Genomic DNA, 19,874 nt, shown 5'->3' with positions numbered 1-19,874 from the left:
GGGCTCTCAACAATATTCAATTAGCTATTTTAAGTGATACACACACTTATGAGGCAGGTGCGATCCAAGCTGATAGGAACAACTGAATAATTGCAATATTTTGTAACTGAGATTTGGAGGAGCGCACATTGTGGGTTTATTGATTTTAGTACTCTATACTAGTGAGCGGCTTCATATACCTGTGATCCAGCACTGGGACTTTCTGGAAGTTTTCGTGGATTACGTGAAATCAAATTGAATTTCAAAATCGTAATTGCATATACATGGAGTTGCAAAATTTTATGTGAAATTTTGCATAAACAAAATGATCACATTACGGTCATTACTAGGAGTGAAGGGGCAGAGGTGGTGCAGAGGTGGCCAACACTGAAAACACAGGGGAACAGAGATGACACAGAGGGGGACACTGGAGGCACATGAGGACACAGAGGAGGTACAGGGGACAGAGCTGGCATAGTGTTCCAACTTTTTTGAAAATGGATTCAGGTTAAGAACGAACCTACAGTCCCTATGTCGTTTGTTAACCAGGGACTACCTGGAACCTGTATTCTGTGCCACAGATAATTTGGAGGGATACTGCCTTTGGTTCTCTCCTTAAATAACAACTATAGTGAGAGGTATATGGAGGCTGCCATATTTATTTCTTTTTAAAGAGAACCAGAGATGAAGCACCCTCTTGTATTTTACCTTATAAATCAGTGGGAACATGACAGTAAACACCTAATCTGCCCTTTGTTTCATTGTTCTCTGTGTAATCTGACTGTTTTCACCTCTGATAAGAATCCCCGACTGAGAAGTCAGGCTGCTCCATCTAGCTTTGCTACAGAAAGATTATAGCTAAGTCTGTCTTCTGTGGTGTTATTTCAAGCCCAAGCCTGCCCCCTTGTGGCTTTGCTATAATGACTCAGCAATAATCATTCCCAGCAAAGCCAGATTTAATTGCTCAGTCTGGGATTCTTGTGACTGCTAATAACAGACACTTTTAGCAGTGAGGACGAAACAGAGAGCATGGTAAGTGTTTTCTCTAATGTTCTTACTGATATACATGGTAAAATACATGAGGGGGCTTCGTCTCTGGTTCCCTTTAAGCAATACCAGTTGCCTGGCAGCCCTGCTGGTCTATTTGGCTGCAGTAATGTCTAACACCAGAAACAAGCATGCAGGTAATTTTGTCAGATCTGACAATGTCCGAAATCCCTGATCTGCTGCATGCTTTAGGGTCTGTGGATAAAAGTATTAGAGGCAGAGGATCAGCGGGACTGCCAGGCAACTGTTAATGCTTAAAGGGAAATAAATATGGCAGCCTCCATATACCTCTCACTACCTTGACCTTTAAAAACTTCTTTGTGTCCTCCAGGGTTTTTTACTCCTCAAAGCACATTTGCTTGATAGTCTCCTGGCTTTATCTCATTAGCTGTGGATCTACAAACCGCTGTTAGGCTCCCTAATAATGAACACAACCTGTTCTAACATGCAAATTTCCGAGGATCCATGAAGAAATGAATTGAACCTCTTAAGTCAGCATCTTCTTTTCTTTTATTCACAGCCCAATTTTAGAGGCAAGTCGAGAAGATACCCCTTCCTCAGTGTCGTCTTCTACCTCTGCGGGGTGTAGCAGCCTGTTCTCCTCGAAGACCATGCTTGCCCATGAAAAACTTGACCTTGCAAGCCAGGTGTCAGGAGTGTATGAACAAGTTTTGGGTATGTATCCTACTGTGCTGTCTAACTTTGTAACATCGTTCCTAGGCAGGTCTTTAGTTCATCCAATCAGACATTTATTGCCCTTCACCATGCACAAACACTCATAGTCTTATCCTGCTTAAAGGGAACCTAAACTGTCAAAAATAATTTCACTTACCTGGGGCTTCTACCAGCCCCCTACAGCCATCCTGTGCCTGCACCGGTCCTCAGCTATCCTCCGTTCTCCCACCTTTAGCTTGTTTAGTTTTTCCGGCTCGGAGTCAACAGGCCACTGCTCCTGCGCCACCCTGGCCACGCAGATCCTTGATCGTGTTGCCGTCTGCAATAACGTCCCGCGTCCATTAATGTTTTTCTTATTGTGGCAGTAGAGACTCTAGGTGGATGTAAACTTATTGTCTATACACCCAAATCATCCTGGAGAAGTTCATGTTTACCATAATAAAATAAAGATTGTGAAGTCATCTCTTTGAAAGCTGCAGAGGAGTTTTTCCCAATACTGTCTTCAAATCCCTCCAAAGTTAATGCTTTATTTGTATTCACATAAGTTGTTAAAGAACATTGCTCAGCCACTAATAACCTCAGTAGACTGTATAAGCTTAATTTCTTGCCCCTATTGGGCAGCATCTAATCTTATTGTAAGGTATGGTCTCGCCTTCCTATGTCTTTCTTGGCCCGGATAAATGGTCTGAAAATGGACATCCTACCCAAACTGATCTATAGGTTTCAGGCAACCTCCATTTCCTTCCCTGATCCTTTTTTCCACTTCTCTACCTAAATGGTCCAGTGGACTGGTCTACCTGATTTTTCTCTCTATCATGAGGCAGTGTTGTCTTGAAAAGGCTGTTGAGTGGTGGAATGGAATTTCTGCTCAATGGAGGTGAGGGAGTCCTGTATAGAGACGTCCCTGTCTCCCCTTAGTCTGAAAACTATCCCTTGGTTTCCATCAGTATATATGTCACCAAAAGCCAACCTCCATTTGCTTAGTACAGTATTTATCCCTCAAAAAGTTGTGATCGACCTCAATTGTGGCTGAAGCTGGCCCTGGTTATTAGCTCCCTTTTCTCCTTTTATTTACCTATTCTTTGTTTGCAGCAAGGATTTCAGCCTCTCAGATATTCCATTGGACCAGACACGATTGGCCTACAGTAAAGGAAAACTGAGATGTTATAAATAGCAGTGTTTATACTTACCTGGGGCTTCTCCAGCCCCATGTACTCTGTGGGTTCCCACGTCTGCAAGGGAGCTCACAATAGGGTTGGAGGAAGCCCCAGGTAAGTATGTGCTGCTATTTATAATTTCTCTGGTGCACTTTAAGGTGAACCCGAAGGGAAAAAAAGTGTCATTAGAGGGTACTTGCATCAGGAGGTTGAAGCCTCTGGATCCTAAAGAGGCCCCCCATCCTGAGCAGAGGCGATCCAGCACTGTGGGCCCTTAGGATGCAAATCTTATTAACTTATTTGAATAGTCACTTACTTAGACGCTGCATTCAGAGTTTTCGCTTCTTCATGAGATGATGGGTTAGTATCTATTATTTTAACTTATTTTTCCTTTGTGTTTTAAGTCCTTGTACTTAAAACACAACTGTAGTGAGAAGAATATAGAGGCTGCCATATTTATTTCCTTTTAAAGGAATACTATCGATACCCAAGTGTTCTAAAATGACAGTGTGCAAATAATGTCTAAGTAGCTGTGTAAACATTTTCCTAATTTTCATGTTCAATATCAGAGGCAAAAACTGTAATTTATTGAGGGTAGGATTTAGCTATATTGGGACAACTCAATTGCAGAAGGGGTGTCTGCTTCAATGCACTGCCAGAGTTGCATATCAGACTACAGAAAGCAAATATCAAACATATCAAACTCTGAAAGCAAAAACAGTCTGAAAAGCTGTGACAATTAGTTACATTTCCTCTGCTCTCTTCAGACACTTCAGTCAGAACACAGGACACAGGAGCTGCAGCTGTTGGGAGCTCTCTTCTGTCACACACAGAGCTACACATAGAGTTAACTGATCAAGTGTGAGGGGAATTTCCCCTCTCCTCATGGCTCAGTCAGTGGTCAGTTTTGGTGTCAGTAAACTTTGAAAGTATTTTGCTAACAGTAAACAAAGAAGTTGCTACTAAAATGTATACACCAGTACTTAGCAGCACTTCCCAAACAATTCCTGTGTCAATTGAAAAAAATATGTGAATCGATAGTATTCCTTTAAAGAGAACCCGAGGTGAGTTTGAAGAATGTTATCTGCATACAGAGGCTGGATCTGCCTATACAGCCCAGCCTCTGTTGCTATCCCAAACCCCCCTAAGGTCCCCCAGCACTCTGCAATCCCTCATAAATCACAGCCACGCTGCTGACAAACAGCTTGTCAGAGCTGGCTGTGTTTATCTCTATAGTGTCAGTCTGCTGCTCTCCCCGCCTCCTGCAGAACTCCAGTCCCCGCCTGCATCCCTTCCCTCCCTACTGATTGGAGGGAAGGGACGGGGGCAGGGACCGGAGCTATGCAGGAGGCGGGGTAGCAGCTGAGACTGACACTACAGATGTAAACAAAACCTCACAGCATGGCTGTGATTTATGAGAGATTGCAGAGTGCAGGGGGACCTTAGTGGGGTTTGGGATAGCAACAGAGGCTGGGCTGTATAGGCAGATCCAGCCTCTGTATGCAGATAACATTCTTTAAACACACCTCTGGTTCTCTTTAAGCAATACTAGGTGGAAGGTTATCCAGCTGATCGTTTGCCTCTAATACTTTTAGCCATAGACCGTGAACAAGCATGCAGCAGATCAGGTGTTTCTGACATTATTAAAAGATCTGACAAGATAAGCTGCATGCTTGTTCCGGTTGTTACTCAGACCCTACTGCAACAAAATAGACCATCAAAGCTGCCAGACAACTGGTATTGTTTAAAAGGAAGTAAATATGGCAGCATCCATATTCCCCTCACTACAGTTGTCCTTTTTAAAGAGACTCTGAAGTGAGTCTAAATTCCCATTTCTAACTAATATTTACGTAAAGCACTTAGGTAATGCTAAACCGCTGCATCCCCACAGCAAAATGAGGGGTTTATACCACCCAAATCCCCTCTGCTATGTCTGGGGAGCGCTTCCTCATAGAGGCAGAGCTTAGGGCTGTAGCTCTGCCTCTTGGGGCGTCAATCCTCGCTAATCGCCCCCTCTCCCCGCCCCTCTCAATCTTCCTTCACTGAGAGGAAAGGGAGTGATCCGCGGTGGATTGATGTGCATGGAGGCAGAGCTGCAGCTCAAAGCTCTACCTCCATGAGCAGCAACATCCACGATCAAGAAAGTCATGGATTTTGCAGAGGGGATTGGGGTGTATAAACCCCTAGTTTTGCCACGAGGATGCGGCAGCTTAGTATTACCTATAGTGCGTTACATAAATACTAGTTAAAAACGGAAATGTAAACTCACTTCAGAGTTTCTTTAACATACATGCTGTCAATATCACACATTGGTTTGTTTTTTCTTGTTTACGGTATATGTAAAATTTTAATAAAAAGTTATTTAACCAAGAGACACTAATAACGTCCTGTTTATGTAGGATTCTTTCATTGCCTCGTAAATGTGCAGGATTTGAAGAACTGATTTAGGAAACTTTCTAATGGATGCCTATTTACCTTTTTTGACAGTATGCATTTGATTGTAGTAGTACTTCTAGCTGACACTTCAGAGTTATCCATTTGAATGTGAATGATTTCCCTTCTATGTTTGATTCCAGAGGATTCTTAAAGAGAACCCGAGGTGTGTTTAAAGAATGTGATCTGCATACAGAGGCTGGATCTGCCTATACAGCCCAGCCTCTGTTGCTATCCCAAACCCCCCTAAGGTCCCCCTGCACTCTGCAATCCCTCATAAATCACAGCCGTGCTGTGAGGCTGTGTTTACATATGTAGTGTCAGTCTCAGCTGCTCCCCCGCCTCCTGCATAGCTCCGGTCCCTGCCCCTGTCCCTTCCCTCCAATCAGCAGGGAGGGAAGGGATGCAGGCGGGGACTGGAGTTCTGCAGGAGGCGGGGAGAGCAGCAGACTGACACTATAGAGATAAACACAGCCAGCTCTGACAAGCTGTTTGTCAGCAGCGTGGCTGTGATTTATGAGGGATTGCAGAGTGCAGGGGGACCTTAGGGGGGTTTGGGATAGCAACAGAGGCTGGGCTGTATAGGCAGATCCAGCCTCTGTATGCAGATAATGTTCTTCAAACCCACCTCGGGTTCTCTTTAAACACAGTTATACTTACAAGATTTTCTAAGTGTCCTGTCTTCCTTTCTGTACTTTCAGAGTGCTCTGTGTCTGTAGGAAGAACAGAGTTACGCAAAAACTTGTTGGCTCCTTTATCTGAATTATTGACATCGGAACAGTTGCATCAGGAAGCCGTACACATGCCCCTTCTGAGGAAGCTGGAACGTGTGCAGCTTGGTAAGAGGCACTGCAAACGCCATACTATATGTAAATTCATTCTCATACGGTTTGTAACCAAATTAGTTCAAAGATGATGCTGTACATTCCAGGAGTCTTCTAAATTATGTACTTCAAATGGCTGCAATAGACAATTTTCATCAGTCTTGTGGTGTTCATTTTTGTATTGCAAGCAATGTTTTGGGTCCCCCCCCCCCCTTTTAAAACCCTGTACGTTTTTAGCTGAAATTGTGTCTTTGTATGAAGTAATGCTGGGTACACACTATGAGATTTACTGTCGGAGCGATTATTTCCAACATTTCCGATTTGCTTTCCGATCGATTTCCGAGCATTTTCCGAACGTTTTCCGTGCCCTTTATAGGAAATCGATCGGAAAATGCTCTGAAATCGATCGGAAAGCAAATTGGACATGTTGGAAATAATCAATCTGACAGTAAATCGGCCAGAAAATCTCAGTGTGTACTCAGCATAAGACTCTGGCCGGAGTTGTAAACAACCCCTCCCCTTCCTCCCCAAGGAAGCTGTTCAGTCGCGGTCTTTTGCACATGCATGGGAGGTTCGCGCATGCGCAGAAGACGCGAGTGAACCAGTTACTAGGGCTTTTTGCGGCTGAACGGCAGACCGCGGGAGGACGGCAAGGGACTCGCACGTACTTATGGGGCTGGAGGAAGCCTGGGGTAAGTATCTAATCTTACTATTTTGACAGCTCTGGTTTACTTTAAAGGATACCCGAACTATCATTTGACATGAGATAGACATGTGTATGTACAGTGCCTAGCACACCAATAACTATGCTGTTCCTTTTTTTTATTTCTCTGCCTCAAAGAGTTAAATATCAGGTATGTAAGTGGCTGACTCAGTCCTGACAGGAAGTGACTACAGTGTGACCCTCACTGATGAGAAATTCCAACAATAAAACTTTCTTAGCAGAAAATTGCTTCTGAGAGTAAGCAAGAGATAAAAAGAGGAAAATCTTATCAGTGAGGGTCACACTGTAGTCACTTCCTGTCTGAGTCAGGACTGAGTCAGCCACTTGCATACCTGATATTTAACTCTTTCAGGCAGAGTAAGAAAAAAAGGAACACAGCATAGTTATTTGTGTGCTAGGCACTGTACATGCACATGTCTGTCTCATCATGTCAAATGTCAGTTCGGGTATCCTTTAAGGTTACTTCCACACCAAGACGTTGCGTTTTAGGGGACGTTATGGTCGCATAACGTGCCCCTAACGCAACGTATGGTGGTGTTGAAGTTGGACGTCAGATTGAGCTGCGTTATGCAGCTTTTAAAGCAGCCGCTCCAGGTTAGTGATAGGAAGTCCGGATCTTTTTAAGGATTCGGATCATTTGTATCGGATCATTCAAATGATTCGGTTCAAAGATCCGTATCTTTTCAATAATTTTACTAGGGAAGCAGACTGGGTGAAATGACTAGCAGGACAGGACTTTCCCTGCACTGTACATTCTGTATGTTTCTGTTTATTCCAGACAGACATCCACTGTGAACCGAATCTTTCATTGTGATGATCCGACTCTCAAAAAAGATCCGGATCAAATGAACGATTCGTTCATGATCTGGACAACACTACAGTCCTACCACGAGTCTCTGCAGTGCAGTGAATATTAATTAGCCATGTGGCTGGCTGCGGAGGAGGAGGGGAAACCATTACTGAGCATGTGCAAACAGTTTAACGCTGCTTAGCCCAGTATAACGTACAGCATGCAGCACTTTGTTTAAAGAGGAACTGTAACGACAAAACGTCCCCTGGGGGGTACTCACCTCGGGTGGGGGAAGCCTCCGGATCCTAATGAGGCTTCCCACGCCGTCCTCCATCCCTCAGGGGTCTCGCTGCAGCCCTCCGTGCAGCGGTGACGTCAATATTTACCTTCCCGACTCCTGCGCAGGCGCTCTGACGGCTGTCGGCTCCGAAGTAGGCGGAAACACCCGATCGCCGTCGGGTCTGCTCTACTGCGCAGGCGCAAGTTTCCGGCGCCTGCGCAGTAGAGCGGACCCGACGGAGATCGGGTATTTCCGTCTATTTCCGTGCCGAAAGCAGCCACAGCGCCCCCGCTGGAGCCAGCAAAGGTAAATATTGAAGCTACAGTCGGGTCTGTCGCCGGCTGTTCGGAGGGCTGCAGCGAGACCCCCGTGGGACAGAGGACGGCGTGGGAAGCCTCATTAGGATCCGGAGGCTTCCCCCACCCGAGGTGAGTACCCCCCAGGGGAGGTTTTTGATGTTACAGAGTCTCTTTAAACGTGCTGCGTTAGTATATAACGCAACGTGGGCACTGTGAACAGCACAATTGATTTTACAGTGCTGTGAGTTAGGCTGCGTTACTGGCTGCTGTAACGTGGGACTTTAACGTCCCACTGTGAAACCAGCCTAAACCCTCCAAATCCAGGCAACATGCTAAAATGACTATATGATAGCTTGGTGACCAACTGTTAACAATTGTATTCTGTTTTAAAAAATGTGATGCCAGGACCTGCGAGTGAAAAGCAGGCTTTGTGGGTGGGAGTGCCGATTGTTTAAGCATCATGCAGTTCAGACTGCAAAAGATGGCAGTAAAATCGCCACCTGTAGCTTAAAGGATAACTGAAGCGAGAAGGATATGGAGACTGCCATATTTATTTCCTTTTAAGCAATACCATTTGCCTGGCTATCCTGCTGATCCTCTGCCTCGAATACTTTTAGCCATAGACCCTGAACAAGCATGCAGCAGATAGTGTTTCGGACATTTATCAGAGGTTAGCTGCATGCTTGTTTCTGGTGTTGGTCAGACACTAGTGCGGCCAAATAGATCAGCAGGGCTGCCAGGCAACTGGTATTGTTTAAAATTAAATAAATATGGCAGCCTCCACATTCTTCTCACTACAGTTGTCCTTTAACCCCCTTGGCGGTATGAAACATTCCGCCAGGGGGCAGCGCAGCAGTTTTTTTTTATTTATTTTTTTTAAAATCATGTCGCGAGCCCAGGGCTCGCTACATGATAGCCGCTGCTCAGCGGCATCCCCCCGCCCGCTTCGATCAGGAAATCCCGTTCAAAGAACGGGATTTCCTGGAGGGCTTCCCCCGTCGCCATGGCGACGGGGCGGGATGACGTCAGCGGCGTCGGGACGTCATTGGGACTCAAGATCCACCCCTCGGCGCTGCCTGGCAACGAATAGCGGCAATCGGGCGCGCGGCCGCGGCGATCGGGGTGCTGGCGCAGCTAGCAAAGTGCTAGCTGCGTCCAGCAAAAAAAAATTATTTAAATCGGCCCAGCAGGGTCTGAGCGGCACCCTCCGGCGGCTTACCCCGTGTCACACACGGGGTTACCGCTAAGGAGGTTAAGGGCAGGTTTCCAATTGTGCTGTACATCTGTCTCTGAGATGGACGCTGGCACTTTGCTCTGCGGTTATGCGTCTGATTCTGAATCCCAATAGCTGTGCCATGCATGGTTACGGGGATACAGATGCATTGTCCCAAAATCTGTTTGATTTCAGTAGGCTGCGAGTCCCTGTTTAAATTCATGTGTGTGGAATCGCTTTCAATCACCTATAGTGGAAATAAGCCCTAAAGGTAGCTATACACTGGTCGATTTGCCATTAGATCAACCAACTGACAGATCCCTATCTGATCGAATCTGATCAGAGAGGGATCGTATGGCTGCCTTTACTGCAAACAGATTGTGAATCAATTTCAGCCTGAAACCGATCACAATCTGTTGAGCTGTTCCTGCCGCCTGTAACCCCCCCCCCCCCGTATACATTACCTGAAGCTGGCTCCGGGTCCTCTTCTGCGCGCTGCACCGCATCCCGCACCGCATCCCAGCGTACACTGTGTCACTCCGTGACCAGGAAGTTCAAATAGAGCGCCCTCTATTTGAACTTCCTGGTCACTGGAGTGACAAAGGAAGTTAATGTACGCTGGGATGGAGCAGGAACAGAGCGGTGCAGCGGGGAGAAGATGCCCGGGAGCCAGCGTCAGGTAATGTATACCTGTATCGGATCGGCCGCCGCTAGCGACGCGCTCCATACCTGCGGGCGATCGACGGTAATTTCCTGTGCGTCGCGATCGACAGACCGATCCGATTTCGGGAGGAAATCGGATCGGCTGGTGCATTTAGCGCGAACGATTGGCAGCAGATTCGATCCCAGTGATCGAATCTGCTGTCGAACGGCAGCAAATCGGCCCAGTGTATGGCCAGCTTAAGGCTGGGAATACACCCTGAGCTTTTTCGGCAGATAGATGGCTCGATAGATGATTTCCAACAGGTCCAATTTGATATCAATAGTTTTTCTGATCGATGTTCTCATAGAAATGGATGGAAATTGATCAGAAAATCGGCCAGTAAATGTGCCGAAAAAACGCAGTGTAGTCCTACCATTAGACTTCTGTGTTGCAGGCAATGATTGGAATGAGAAAAAAAAGGTGATTTTACATCAGACCTACAGTAGCATTCTACGTGAAAAGCCTGATTGGGTAATAAAGCAACAGACACTCTAAAAATATTGCTCAACACTTTTTTCCTGATAAGGTGGCCATACACTTATAGATTTGCAGCAGATTCGACCATCAGATTTCTGTCAGATGCCTGTCAAGTCGAATCTGACATAAATCTATCTGATGTGTGCAACATACTAGGAACAGATTTCCAATAGATTTCAGAATTAAATCTATTGGAAATCGATTGAAAATCTAAATGCATTATTGCACCATTAGATCCAATGCAATTCTATGGGCCATCGATCTGCTGCCAGCAGCAGATCTACCTAGATTTTCTATCCTGTCATGCTGGGTACACACTATGAGATTTTATGGTTGATTTACTGTCAGATCTATTATTTACATCATGTTCGATTTGCTTTCCGATCGATTTCCGAGCATTTTTCGATCGATTTCCGTTAACTGTAATAGGAAATCGATCAGAAAATACTCGGAAATCGATCAGAAAGCAAATCGGACATGTTGGAAATAATCGATCTGACGAAAAATCGACCATAAAATCTGTGTGTATATAGGATCAGATAGATCAAATCAATTGCAAATTGATTGATTTGCTGATTTGAATGAATCGATTTCTGATCGGTCGATTCTATAGAATCGATCAATGGCTGAAATCGAACAGTGTATGGGCCCCTTTAGGGTGCGTACACACGTTGGATTTTTTCCAAACAACCTGTCGTTTGGACGTTTGAATGGCCGGTCGTTTGGACATCAAATCGGGCGTGTGTACAAATGGTCGTTTAGCTGATATTGTTGGTTTTAACGCATCCGCTTGGCGGATCGGTCAAATCCAGTCAGACCGCTTACTTATCAGATAGCCACCCAAAACAAATGATTTGGAGACTATAATCTAGCGTGTATATATGGATTAAGGCCTCAAACACACATACGAGGTCTGCCGTCTGCACTGAATCACTCGGGTGACAGTGCAGGGCTGCATAGACTAGTTCTGTTGCTAATGCTGGGTACACATGTTGCGATTTCCGGCTCGATCAGCGGGATCGATCGATTTCCGACATGTTTCGATCTATACAGCCGACGATTTTGCATGTTAATTATGCAAAATCGATGGCTGTTTTGATCAAAACCCGATCGAACATGTTGGAAATGATCGATCCCGCGGGAAATCGCAACGTGTGCACCCAGCATAAGTGAGGAGGAGGGCTGACGGACCAGCGCCAGAGAGAGGTGTGGTGACAAGATTGCCAAGAAGAGGGCTCACTGACATGCTGCGAACTTTGCTCTTCACTAGAAAGCTCCTTCAGCTTGTGATCATATCCAAAGAGGAGATAACATTATCCTTTGTTTACATTTCTCTGTTGTTACATTCCTAGCTGCCCTGAAAGCTGCCCAGGGAAATGTTTGTGATTTCACGGGGGCAGCCATCTTTTTGTTTTGAAAGGAGGTGACAGGGAGCATGAGACACAGTTCCTACTGTCCTGTGTCTTGATCACACCTCCCAGCTGTGCATGCAGGCTTCAAATCTCAAATTAAAAAAAAAAAAAATTGCACCAAAACAGCAGAACGAAAACAAAAACGTCAGAAATCCCATCATGCTTTGCACAGCATCAAGGGAAAAATGCCCGGGCAGTTTTCTTCTGTGCAGCTAAAAATGAGGCTTGGGTAAGAAAAACAAAGTTCTGATGCTGTGAAACTTTTGAAGAAACACCAAGCCTTTTCAGTGATGCGGAGTAGATTTTTAGTCTGGAGGTTCGCTTTAAGAAGGCTTCAGGGCGTCCAAGAAAGTCCAGCATGCGCCAGGATCGTCTCCTACAAAGGATTCAGCTGCGGGATCGGAGTGCAACCAGTGCAAAGGTTGCTCAGGAATGGCAGCAGGCAGGTGTGAGCGCATCTGCACGCACAGTGAGGCAAAGACTGTTGGAAGATGGCCTGGTGTCAAGAAGGGCAGCAAAGAAGCCCATTCTCTCCCAAAAAACATCAGGGACAGATTGATCTTCTGCAGAATGTATGGTGAATGGACTGCTGAGGACTGGGGCAAAGTCATATTCCTCCGATGAAGCCCCTTTCCGATGGTGAGCGCCACCATCAGTCCTGTGTCATGCCAACAGTAAAGTATCCTGAGACCATTCATGTGTGGGGTTGCTTCTCATCCAAGGGAGTGGGCTCACTCACAATTTTGCCAAAAAACACAGCCATGAATAAAGAATGGTACCAAAACACCCTCCAACAGCAACTTCTACCAACAGTTTGGTGAAGAACAATGCATTTTCCAGCACGATGGAGCACCCTGTCATAAGGCAAAAGTGACAACGAAGTGGCTCGGGGACCAAAACGTTAACATTTTGGGTCCATGGTCTGGAAACTCCCCAGATCTTAATCCCATTGAGAACTTGTGGTCATTCCTCAAGAGGCGGGTGGACAAACAAAAACTGACTAATTCTGAGAAACCTAAAGAAGTGATTATGAAAGAATTGGTTGCTATCGGTCAGGATTTGGCCTAGAAGTTGATTGAGAGCATGTCCAGTCGAATTACAGAGGTCCTGAAAAAGAAAGGCCAACACTGCAAATACTGACTCCGTGCATTAATCTCATGTAATTGTCAATAAAAGTCTTTGAAATGTATGAAGTGCTTATAATTATATTTCAGTACATCACATAAATAACTGAAACAAAGATCTAAAAGCAGTTTAGCAGCAAACTCTGAGAACTAATATTTTGACCGTCTCAAAACTTTTGGCCAGTACCGTATGTATTTTTGAATGTAAACGTGCTTCACTGCCATTGTCCTTGCTGCAGATCTGTACATGTATTGTAAACAATGCAAATAAAGGTGCACACTCAAGCTTTTTTTTTTTATTATTTATTTATTTTTTTTATTACCGTATTTTTTTTTTTTTACTAACCTACTTCTACCTTGTTTTGCAACTTCAGAGTCCGTGACCAGCTATTTCTTTCCCAAAGCTGTGTTTGTAGTGCAGTTGTCTGAATGGCTGCTGTAAAGGGCGCGTAGTTTGTAGTGGAGTATGGTGTAATTTATAGCTTGTAAGCACAGATTCATCTGCATCCACCTCACCTGACAGTTACTAATGGATCAGTCAGTGCTTCAGTGCTGGCTGAACACAAAACATTTGGAATGCTCTGGCACACAATGTGATATTACAAGTTGTGATGGGTCACTGGTGGGCTTTCAACCAGTCTCATAGGATAGAATGACTCCCACGTTGTCATATACCGTATGTAAAATATTTCACCTTTTATTTGCATTTATCTACTTATTTTGCTTATAGGTGGCACATTGTACCATTTGAAGAGTGAAACTATTCTTGGAGAGAGCAGCAGTATTTATACAGGGATTCCGACCGGTCAGGAGATGGAAAATATGAAAGGAATAGTTATTAAGGTGTGTTTTTGTTTTTTTTTCCTTCTATTTCAATGTGTGAATTTTAAAGTGTTTTTTCCCCCTTTTGTGTTTTTTAAAATTGGATGTAAACTACAATATTGTGCTTATGTTGGGCTTTGTGATTTCTGTGACGTTTTTGTACATACTGCCTACAGGTGAACAGCGGACCTGAAGTCTTGCACAGCACACAATGACAAACCTTAATTCCATGTATAGTTGCTGAAGAAATTCACTTTTCTTGGGTTAGTTTAGCTAGATCAAAGTGTCAATTGGTTCTGATCAGCTGCTGTGGATAGACTGGTGGAGACTCTATGGAGGCAGCTCTCCTCATGCAGTAAACATGGGGTTAACCCTTTCAGTGCTTCCTGCAAAAGTGAAACTAAGTAAAACCTAAGGGTTTTTGTTAGGACTTCTATAAATTATAATGAAGACTTTTTGTTTTTTTTCCCATAATCTTTTATAGCAGAGAGGAAGTTCTGAGCTTTAGTTCTGCTTTACTCCATTTTTATGTTTAGTGACGATTGATATAGCTTTAGGACTCCTTCACACTAGGAAAGCAAGAAATATTGAAATGCGATTGGAAAAATGAATGCGATTCTAAAATCGAAGCCCAGCCAGTGTACACAGGCCCTCAGATAACACCATGATGAATCTGCCAACTGTAGGTCCACAAATGACCAGAACAGATGTAGCCTCCAGCAGGGCCGGATTTATACTTTTTACCGCCCAAGGCCCGACTATCGCCAGACCGGCGAACACGGGACAGGAGTGACAACACACACGGGACAGGAGTGACAACACACACGGGACAGGAGTGACAACACACACGGGACAGGAGTGACAACACACACAGGACAGGAGTGACAACACACACAGGACTTGAGTGACAACACACACGGGACAGGGGTTACAACACACACAGGACAGGAGTGACAACTCACACAGGACAGGAGTGACAACACACACAGGACAGGGGAGACAACATACACAGGACAAGAGTGACAAAACATATACACAGTGCAGGAGTGACCACACGCACAGGACAGGAGTGACAACACACACAGGACAGGAGTGACAACACACACGGGACAGGGGTTACAACACACACAGGACAGGAGTGACAACTCACACAGGACAGGGGAGACAACACACACAGGACAGGGGAGACAACACACACAGGACAGGAGTGACAACACACACAGGACAGGAGTGACAACACACACAGGACTTGAGTGACAACACACACGGGACAGGGGTTACAACACACACAGGACAGGAGTGACAACTCACACAGGACAGGGGAGACAACATACACAGGACAAGAGTGACAAAACATACACACAGTGCAGGAGTGACCACACGCACAGGACAGGAGTGACAACACACACAGGACAGGAGTGACAACACACACAGGACAGGAGTGACAACACACACGGGACAGGAGTGACAACACACACAGGACAGGAGTGACAACTCACACAGGACAGGAGTGACAACTCACACAGGACAGGAGTGACAACTCACACAGGACAGGAGTGACAACACACACAGGACAGGGGAGACAACATACACAGGACAAGAGTGACAAAACATACACACAGTGCAGGAGTGACCACACGCACAGGACAGGAGTGACAACATACACACACAGGACAGGAGTGACAGCACACACACGTGAAAGGAGTTACAACACACAGTACAGGGGAGACAACACACGCAGGACAAGAGTGACAAAACATACACAGTGCAGGAGTGACAAAACATACAGGACAGGGGTGACAACTCACCAAGTGGACAGGAGTGACAATACACTCACAGTAGTGACAAGTCAACATACATAGGACAGAAGTGACACCCACATCAGCCTGGGACGCAAGTTTATGATGTTGCGTATCTCTCCTCAGACCTTTCTCCTCACCTCCAAGGCTTGTCTTCACCTCTCCCCATCTGGAACTCGTCTCCCTCTCGTTTCCCTTCCAGCTAGCTGATTACTTTCCTGGCTGTGGCTGCCTCTCTCTCTCTCCTAGCAGCATTCTATTATAGTGTGCTGCTTCTCCTGAAGACTCATCTTCTGCAGGACGTCTGTTTTCACTTGATTGCACAAGTGAAACTCGTTCACTGCACACAGGAACAGCCACGTGGCTGTCCTTCAGCATGACGTGTAGTGCAAGGGTTTTGATCCCCGAACTTTTAACAGTCTGTAGCCGGTGTTCCAAAGAGCACCGGCTGCGTGCTCCACACAGACACAACAACACAACACAGCAGAGTGCAGGGCGATGCGGCTGCAGATGGGGCGTAATGATTATGTTGAGCAACATATGTGCTTGTGGAGGGAGCAGACTGGGGCGGCCGGTGCAGCAGGTTAGGGATGCTAAAGACTGCTCTCCGGCCCCGCCCCTTGCACGGCTCCGCCCTAGGCACGTGCCTTTCCGGCCTTCCCAGAAATCCGGCCCTGGCCTCCAGTGCACCCAACAAATGGTGCATTCACTAAATAAGAGAACCCAAGATTATAAGGGTAGCAGCGCATATGAGCCAATTAATGGCCCTTTCCATTGCATTTTTGGGCTCTCATCTGCAGCACAATCCTGAATCAGGATTGATGACTTCAAGAAAAATGATATAACAGATTGGTGAATACTGCTGTATAACTTGGCATAGTTAAATAGATAATATAGAACTGTAAGGGTCCCTTGGTGTGGATATCTGTTTACCTATAGCAATCCATCATACTTTATTTGCAAATTGACACTATGAAAAAAAAAAAAAAAAACAATTGGAATCCAAAAAGTCCATCTAGTAAGTCAGATGCAGGGAACAGACTTCATGTGCCACAGATTTAGAATTGAGCACAGATTTAGAATTGAAACCTGAATTTTAAATATTTGGAAGCCATAAACATCAGACTAGCCCTTATCACACATTATGTACATGCATGTAACCTGTTAGGCATGTTTTATTGCAGGTTTGTAATATGGCGTCACAATTTTAGTTTCCTTTTAAACAATACCAGTTGCCTGACTGTCCTCCTGATCATGTGTCTCTAATACTTGTAGCCATAGACCCTGAACAAGCATGTAAATCGGGTGCACTGACTCAAGTCTGACTGGATTAGCCACATGCTTGTTTCAGGTGTGTGAGACACTACTGATGCCAGAAGACCAACGAGAAAAAAGAAAGAAATACGGCAGCCTCCAGATAACTGTCACCTTGGCTCCACTTTAAATCCTGGTTTTCCCAAAGTTTGGTTTTTGCATGGCATTTTTAGGGCCTGTATAATCTTTTCTGACTGCAGGGAGCTACATGTAACGTTGCTATATCGTTGAATTAAATGTTTTGCCTTTCTACAAGCATGCTTTACTTACCTTAAATGACTTTTTACAGGTGGATTCGGAACCGGTTCCTTGGGACTTCTATGTCACACAGCAGCTCAGAGAGCGGCTTGGGGAGGACTTTCAGAGCGATTTTGTTGCACAAAATGACTGTTACCTCTTCCAAGATGGCTGCATTAATCTTTATAAGAATATCAACCACTTCACTGTTAAGGTAAATATGTGTGCATTACCAGGTCGCATTTTGATTATGGAGCACACATAGGTTTCCTTGTTTAACCATTTAGCAGTGCTGCACGCCAATTTAATTTAACACCTCTTTTTTATTTCTTTGTTACATTTCCCTGCTAATAATTAGTACTGTTTTAGTGTGTATTTATGGCCTCTTGTGACTAGGGGGCAGTGTGAGACAGTAACAGAAGACTTCTGTTTTCAGTTTCTAGATTTTCTGCTAGCAGAGAGATCAAAGCATTCAGAGAATTTACAGCACAGCAATTTCTGCCGACTGAGATCAAAAGCAGTGCAGTGCACCCTTTAAGGAATTCAAAGGAATTATCTTGTTTGAGAGAAGTTTGGCTCCTATCTGTTTTTACTGAAACATTGCCTTGCAGCAGCTTTTCAAGCACTAAACAGATGCGTGTCAGGGATCTCGGCAGTCTCCCTTACCCAGTATCCATCATCAACACTCCAGTGAAGCAGGCCCCCTGCAAGAGGAAATTAAACTAACTTGCAAGAATGTATTTGCTTCCTGGAATTCAGGGTATGCCAGCTCTGCTATTTTAATATAAAGAAAAAATGCATTTACATGCCTTCCATTAGAGCTGTGCAATAATGCCTAGAAGTTTAAAGCACAACAGTTGCTACTTAAAACCACTTAACGACCGCCTAACGCCGATAGGCGTCGGCGGGTCGTTAGTGGTATAGCATGGAAACGGCCACTCCATGCCAGTTCACGGAGACTGTCCCCGTGAACAGCGTGCGAGCCGCCGATCAAGAAGAAGGAAGAAATCCCCGCTGTTTACATCATACGGCGCTGCTACGCAGCAGCGCCATGACGTAGATTGGTGATCCCCGGCCTCTGATTGTCCGGGGATCGCCGGCATCTGATAGGCAGAAGCCTATCCTATCAGGCGCAGGACGGATATCCGTCCTGCGCCGCTCAGAGGGGACACCAGAGGGAGGGAACGGAGGTGAGGCCAGAAAACGCTGCGGAGGGGGGCTTTGAGGAGCCCCCCCCCCCCGCCAATCAATAATAGCCGTTGGCGATCAGAGCCCCCCCCCAGCAGGACATCCCCCTAGTGGGGAAAAAAGGGGGGGAAGTCTGATCGCCCTGGCACATACCTGATCGGTGCTGCGGGCTGTAGAGCCCACGCAGCACCGATCACTGGAAAAGCTTAAGTCCTTAAAGGGAAGGTTCAGGGACTAACTAAAAAAAAAAAAAAATCCATTTCCACTTACCTGGGGCTTCCTCCATCCCGTGGCAGGCAGGAGGTGCCCTCGGCGCCGCTCCGCAGGCTCCCGGTGGCCGACCCGACCTGGCCAGGCCGGCGGCCAGGTCGGGCTTCTTCTGCGCTCCATGGTGCGTTTCACGCCGGCGCGATGACGTCATCGGACGTCCTCCGGGCTGTACTGCGCAGGCTCAGAACTACTGAGCCTGCGCAGTACAGCCCGGAGGACGTCCGATGAAGTCATCGCGCCGGCGTGAAATGCACCATGGAGCGCAGAAGAAGCCCGACCTGGCTGCCGGCCTGGCCAGGTCGGGTCGGCCACCGGAGACCACCGGGAGCCTGCGGAGTGGCGCCGAGGGCACCTCCTGCCTGCCACGGGCTGGAGGAAGCCCCAGGTAAGTGGAAATGGATTTTTATTTTTTTTTAGTTAGTCCCTGAACCTTCCCTTTAAGTGGAACCTGATCTGAAAATGAAAAGTCAAAATAAACATACACAAGTTATACTTACCCCCCCAAGTGTAGTTTACTCCTCAATCTCTCTCTCCTTTCCCGTGTCCTGTTTGTCCACTGTGATCAAGGGAATTCTCCGTCCTCCATTTTGAAAATGGCCATTACCCCATAACCGCTTCCTGGTCAGCACACTGTTAAACTGTAACATCGCCCACTTGAGCCATAGGGAAATATGGACATTACTTGGCACATCAGTTGTCCTCTCAGCTATAACTGACAGCAACTGATAAATAACTGACAGCAACTGATATTTCAGTTCTGACAACATGTTGCCAGAACTGGAAGAGATCATTGTCAGAAGAAAATGGTGTGCTTCTGAAAGGAACTGATGGCAAGGTAACTATGTAATGTTCATTTGAAGTTACCTCATGTGTTTGTTTTAAATAATTTTACTCAGTACAGGTTCCCTTTAAACTGTCTAGAATGAATGACCTGCACTCCCTTTAGCAGAAAATACACAACATGGCAAAAGTAGTTTGTTGTGTAGGTGATTAGCTTAGCTTTGTTTTGCGCTGGGCTTTGGTCACATGATTATGCCTCAAAGAAGTTGCCACTTAGATGCATACTGGATGACAACTTCAGCATTTGACATTGCTGGATATTTCACC

The 19,874-nt window shown here is 45.7% G+C and overlaps 1 protein-coding gene across 2 annotated transcripts in view; it reads left to right on the top strand.

Moving 5' to 3' along the window:
* Positions 1-19,874, top strand: part of BUB1B (BUB1 mitotic checkpoint serine/threonine kinase B) — an 84,887-nt gene that overhangs the window by 51,686 nt on the left and 13,327 nt on the right. For both annotated transcript variants that reach the window (XM_068253434.1, XM_068253435.1), the window contains exons 16-19: positions 1,547-1,701; positions 5,993-6,130; positions 13,868-13,980; positions 17,362-17,523. In XM_068253434.1, the coding sequence (XP_068109535.1) occupies positions 1,547-1,701; positions 5,993-6,130; positions 13,868-13,980; positions 17,362-17,523 (568 nt within the window). The remainder of the gene's footprint in view (positions 1-1,546; positions 1,702-5,992; positions 6,131-13,867; positions 13,981-17,361; positions 17,524-19,874) is intronic.

This window comes from Hyperolius riggenbachi, chromosome 9 (genome assembly GCF_040937935.1).
Source record: "Hyperolius riggenbachi isolate aHypRig1 chromosome 9, aHypRig1.pri, whole genome shotgun sequence".
Classification (NCBI taxonomy): Eukaryota; Metazoa; Chordata; class Amphibia; order Anura; family Hyperoliidae; genus Hyperolius; species Hyperolius riggenbachi.
Note: the sequence above shows the minus strand (reverse complement) of the source record. Positions and strands in the feature narration are given on the sequence as shown.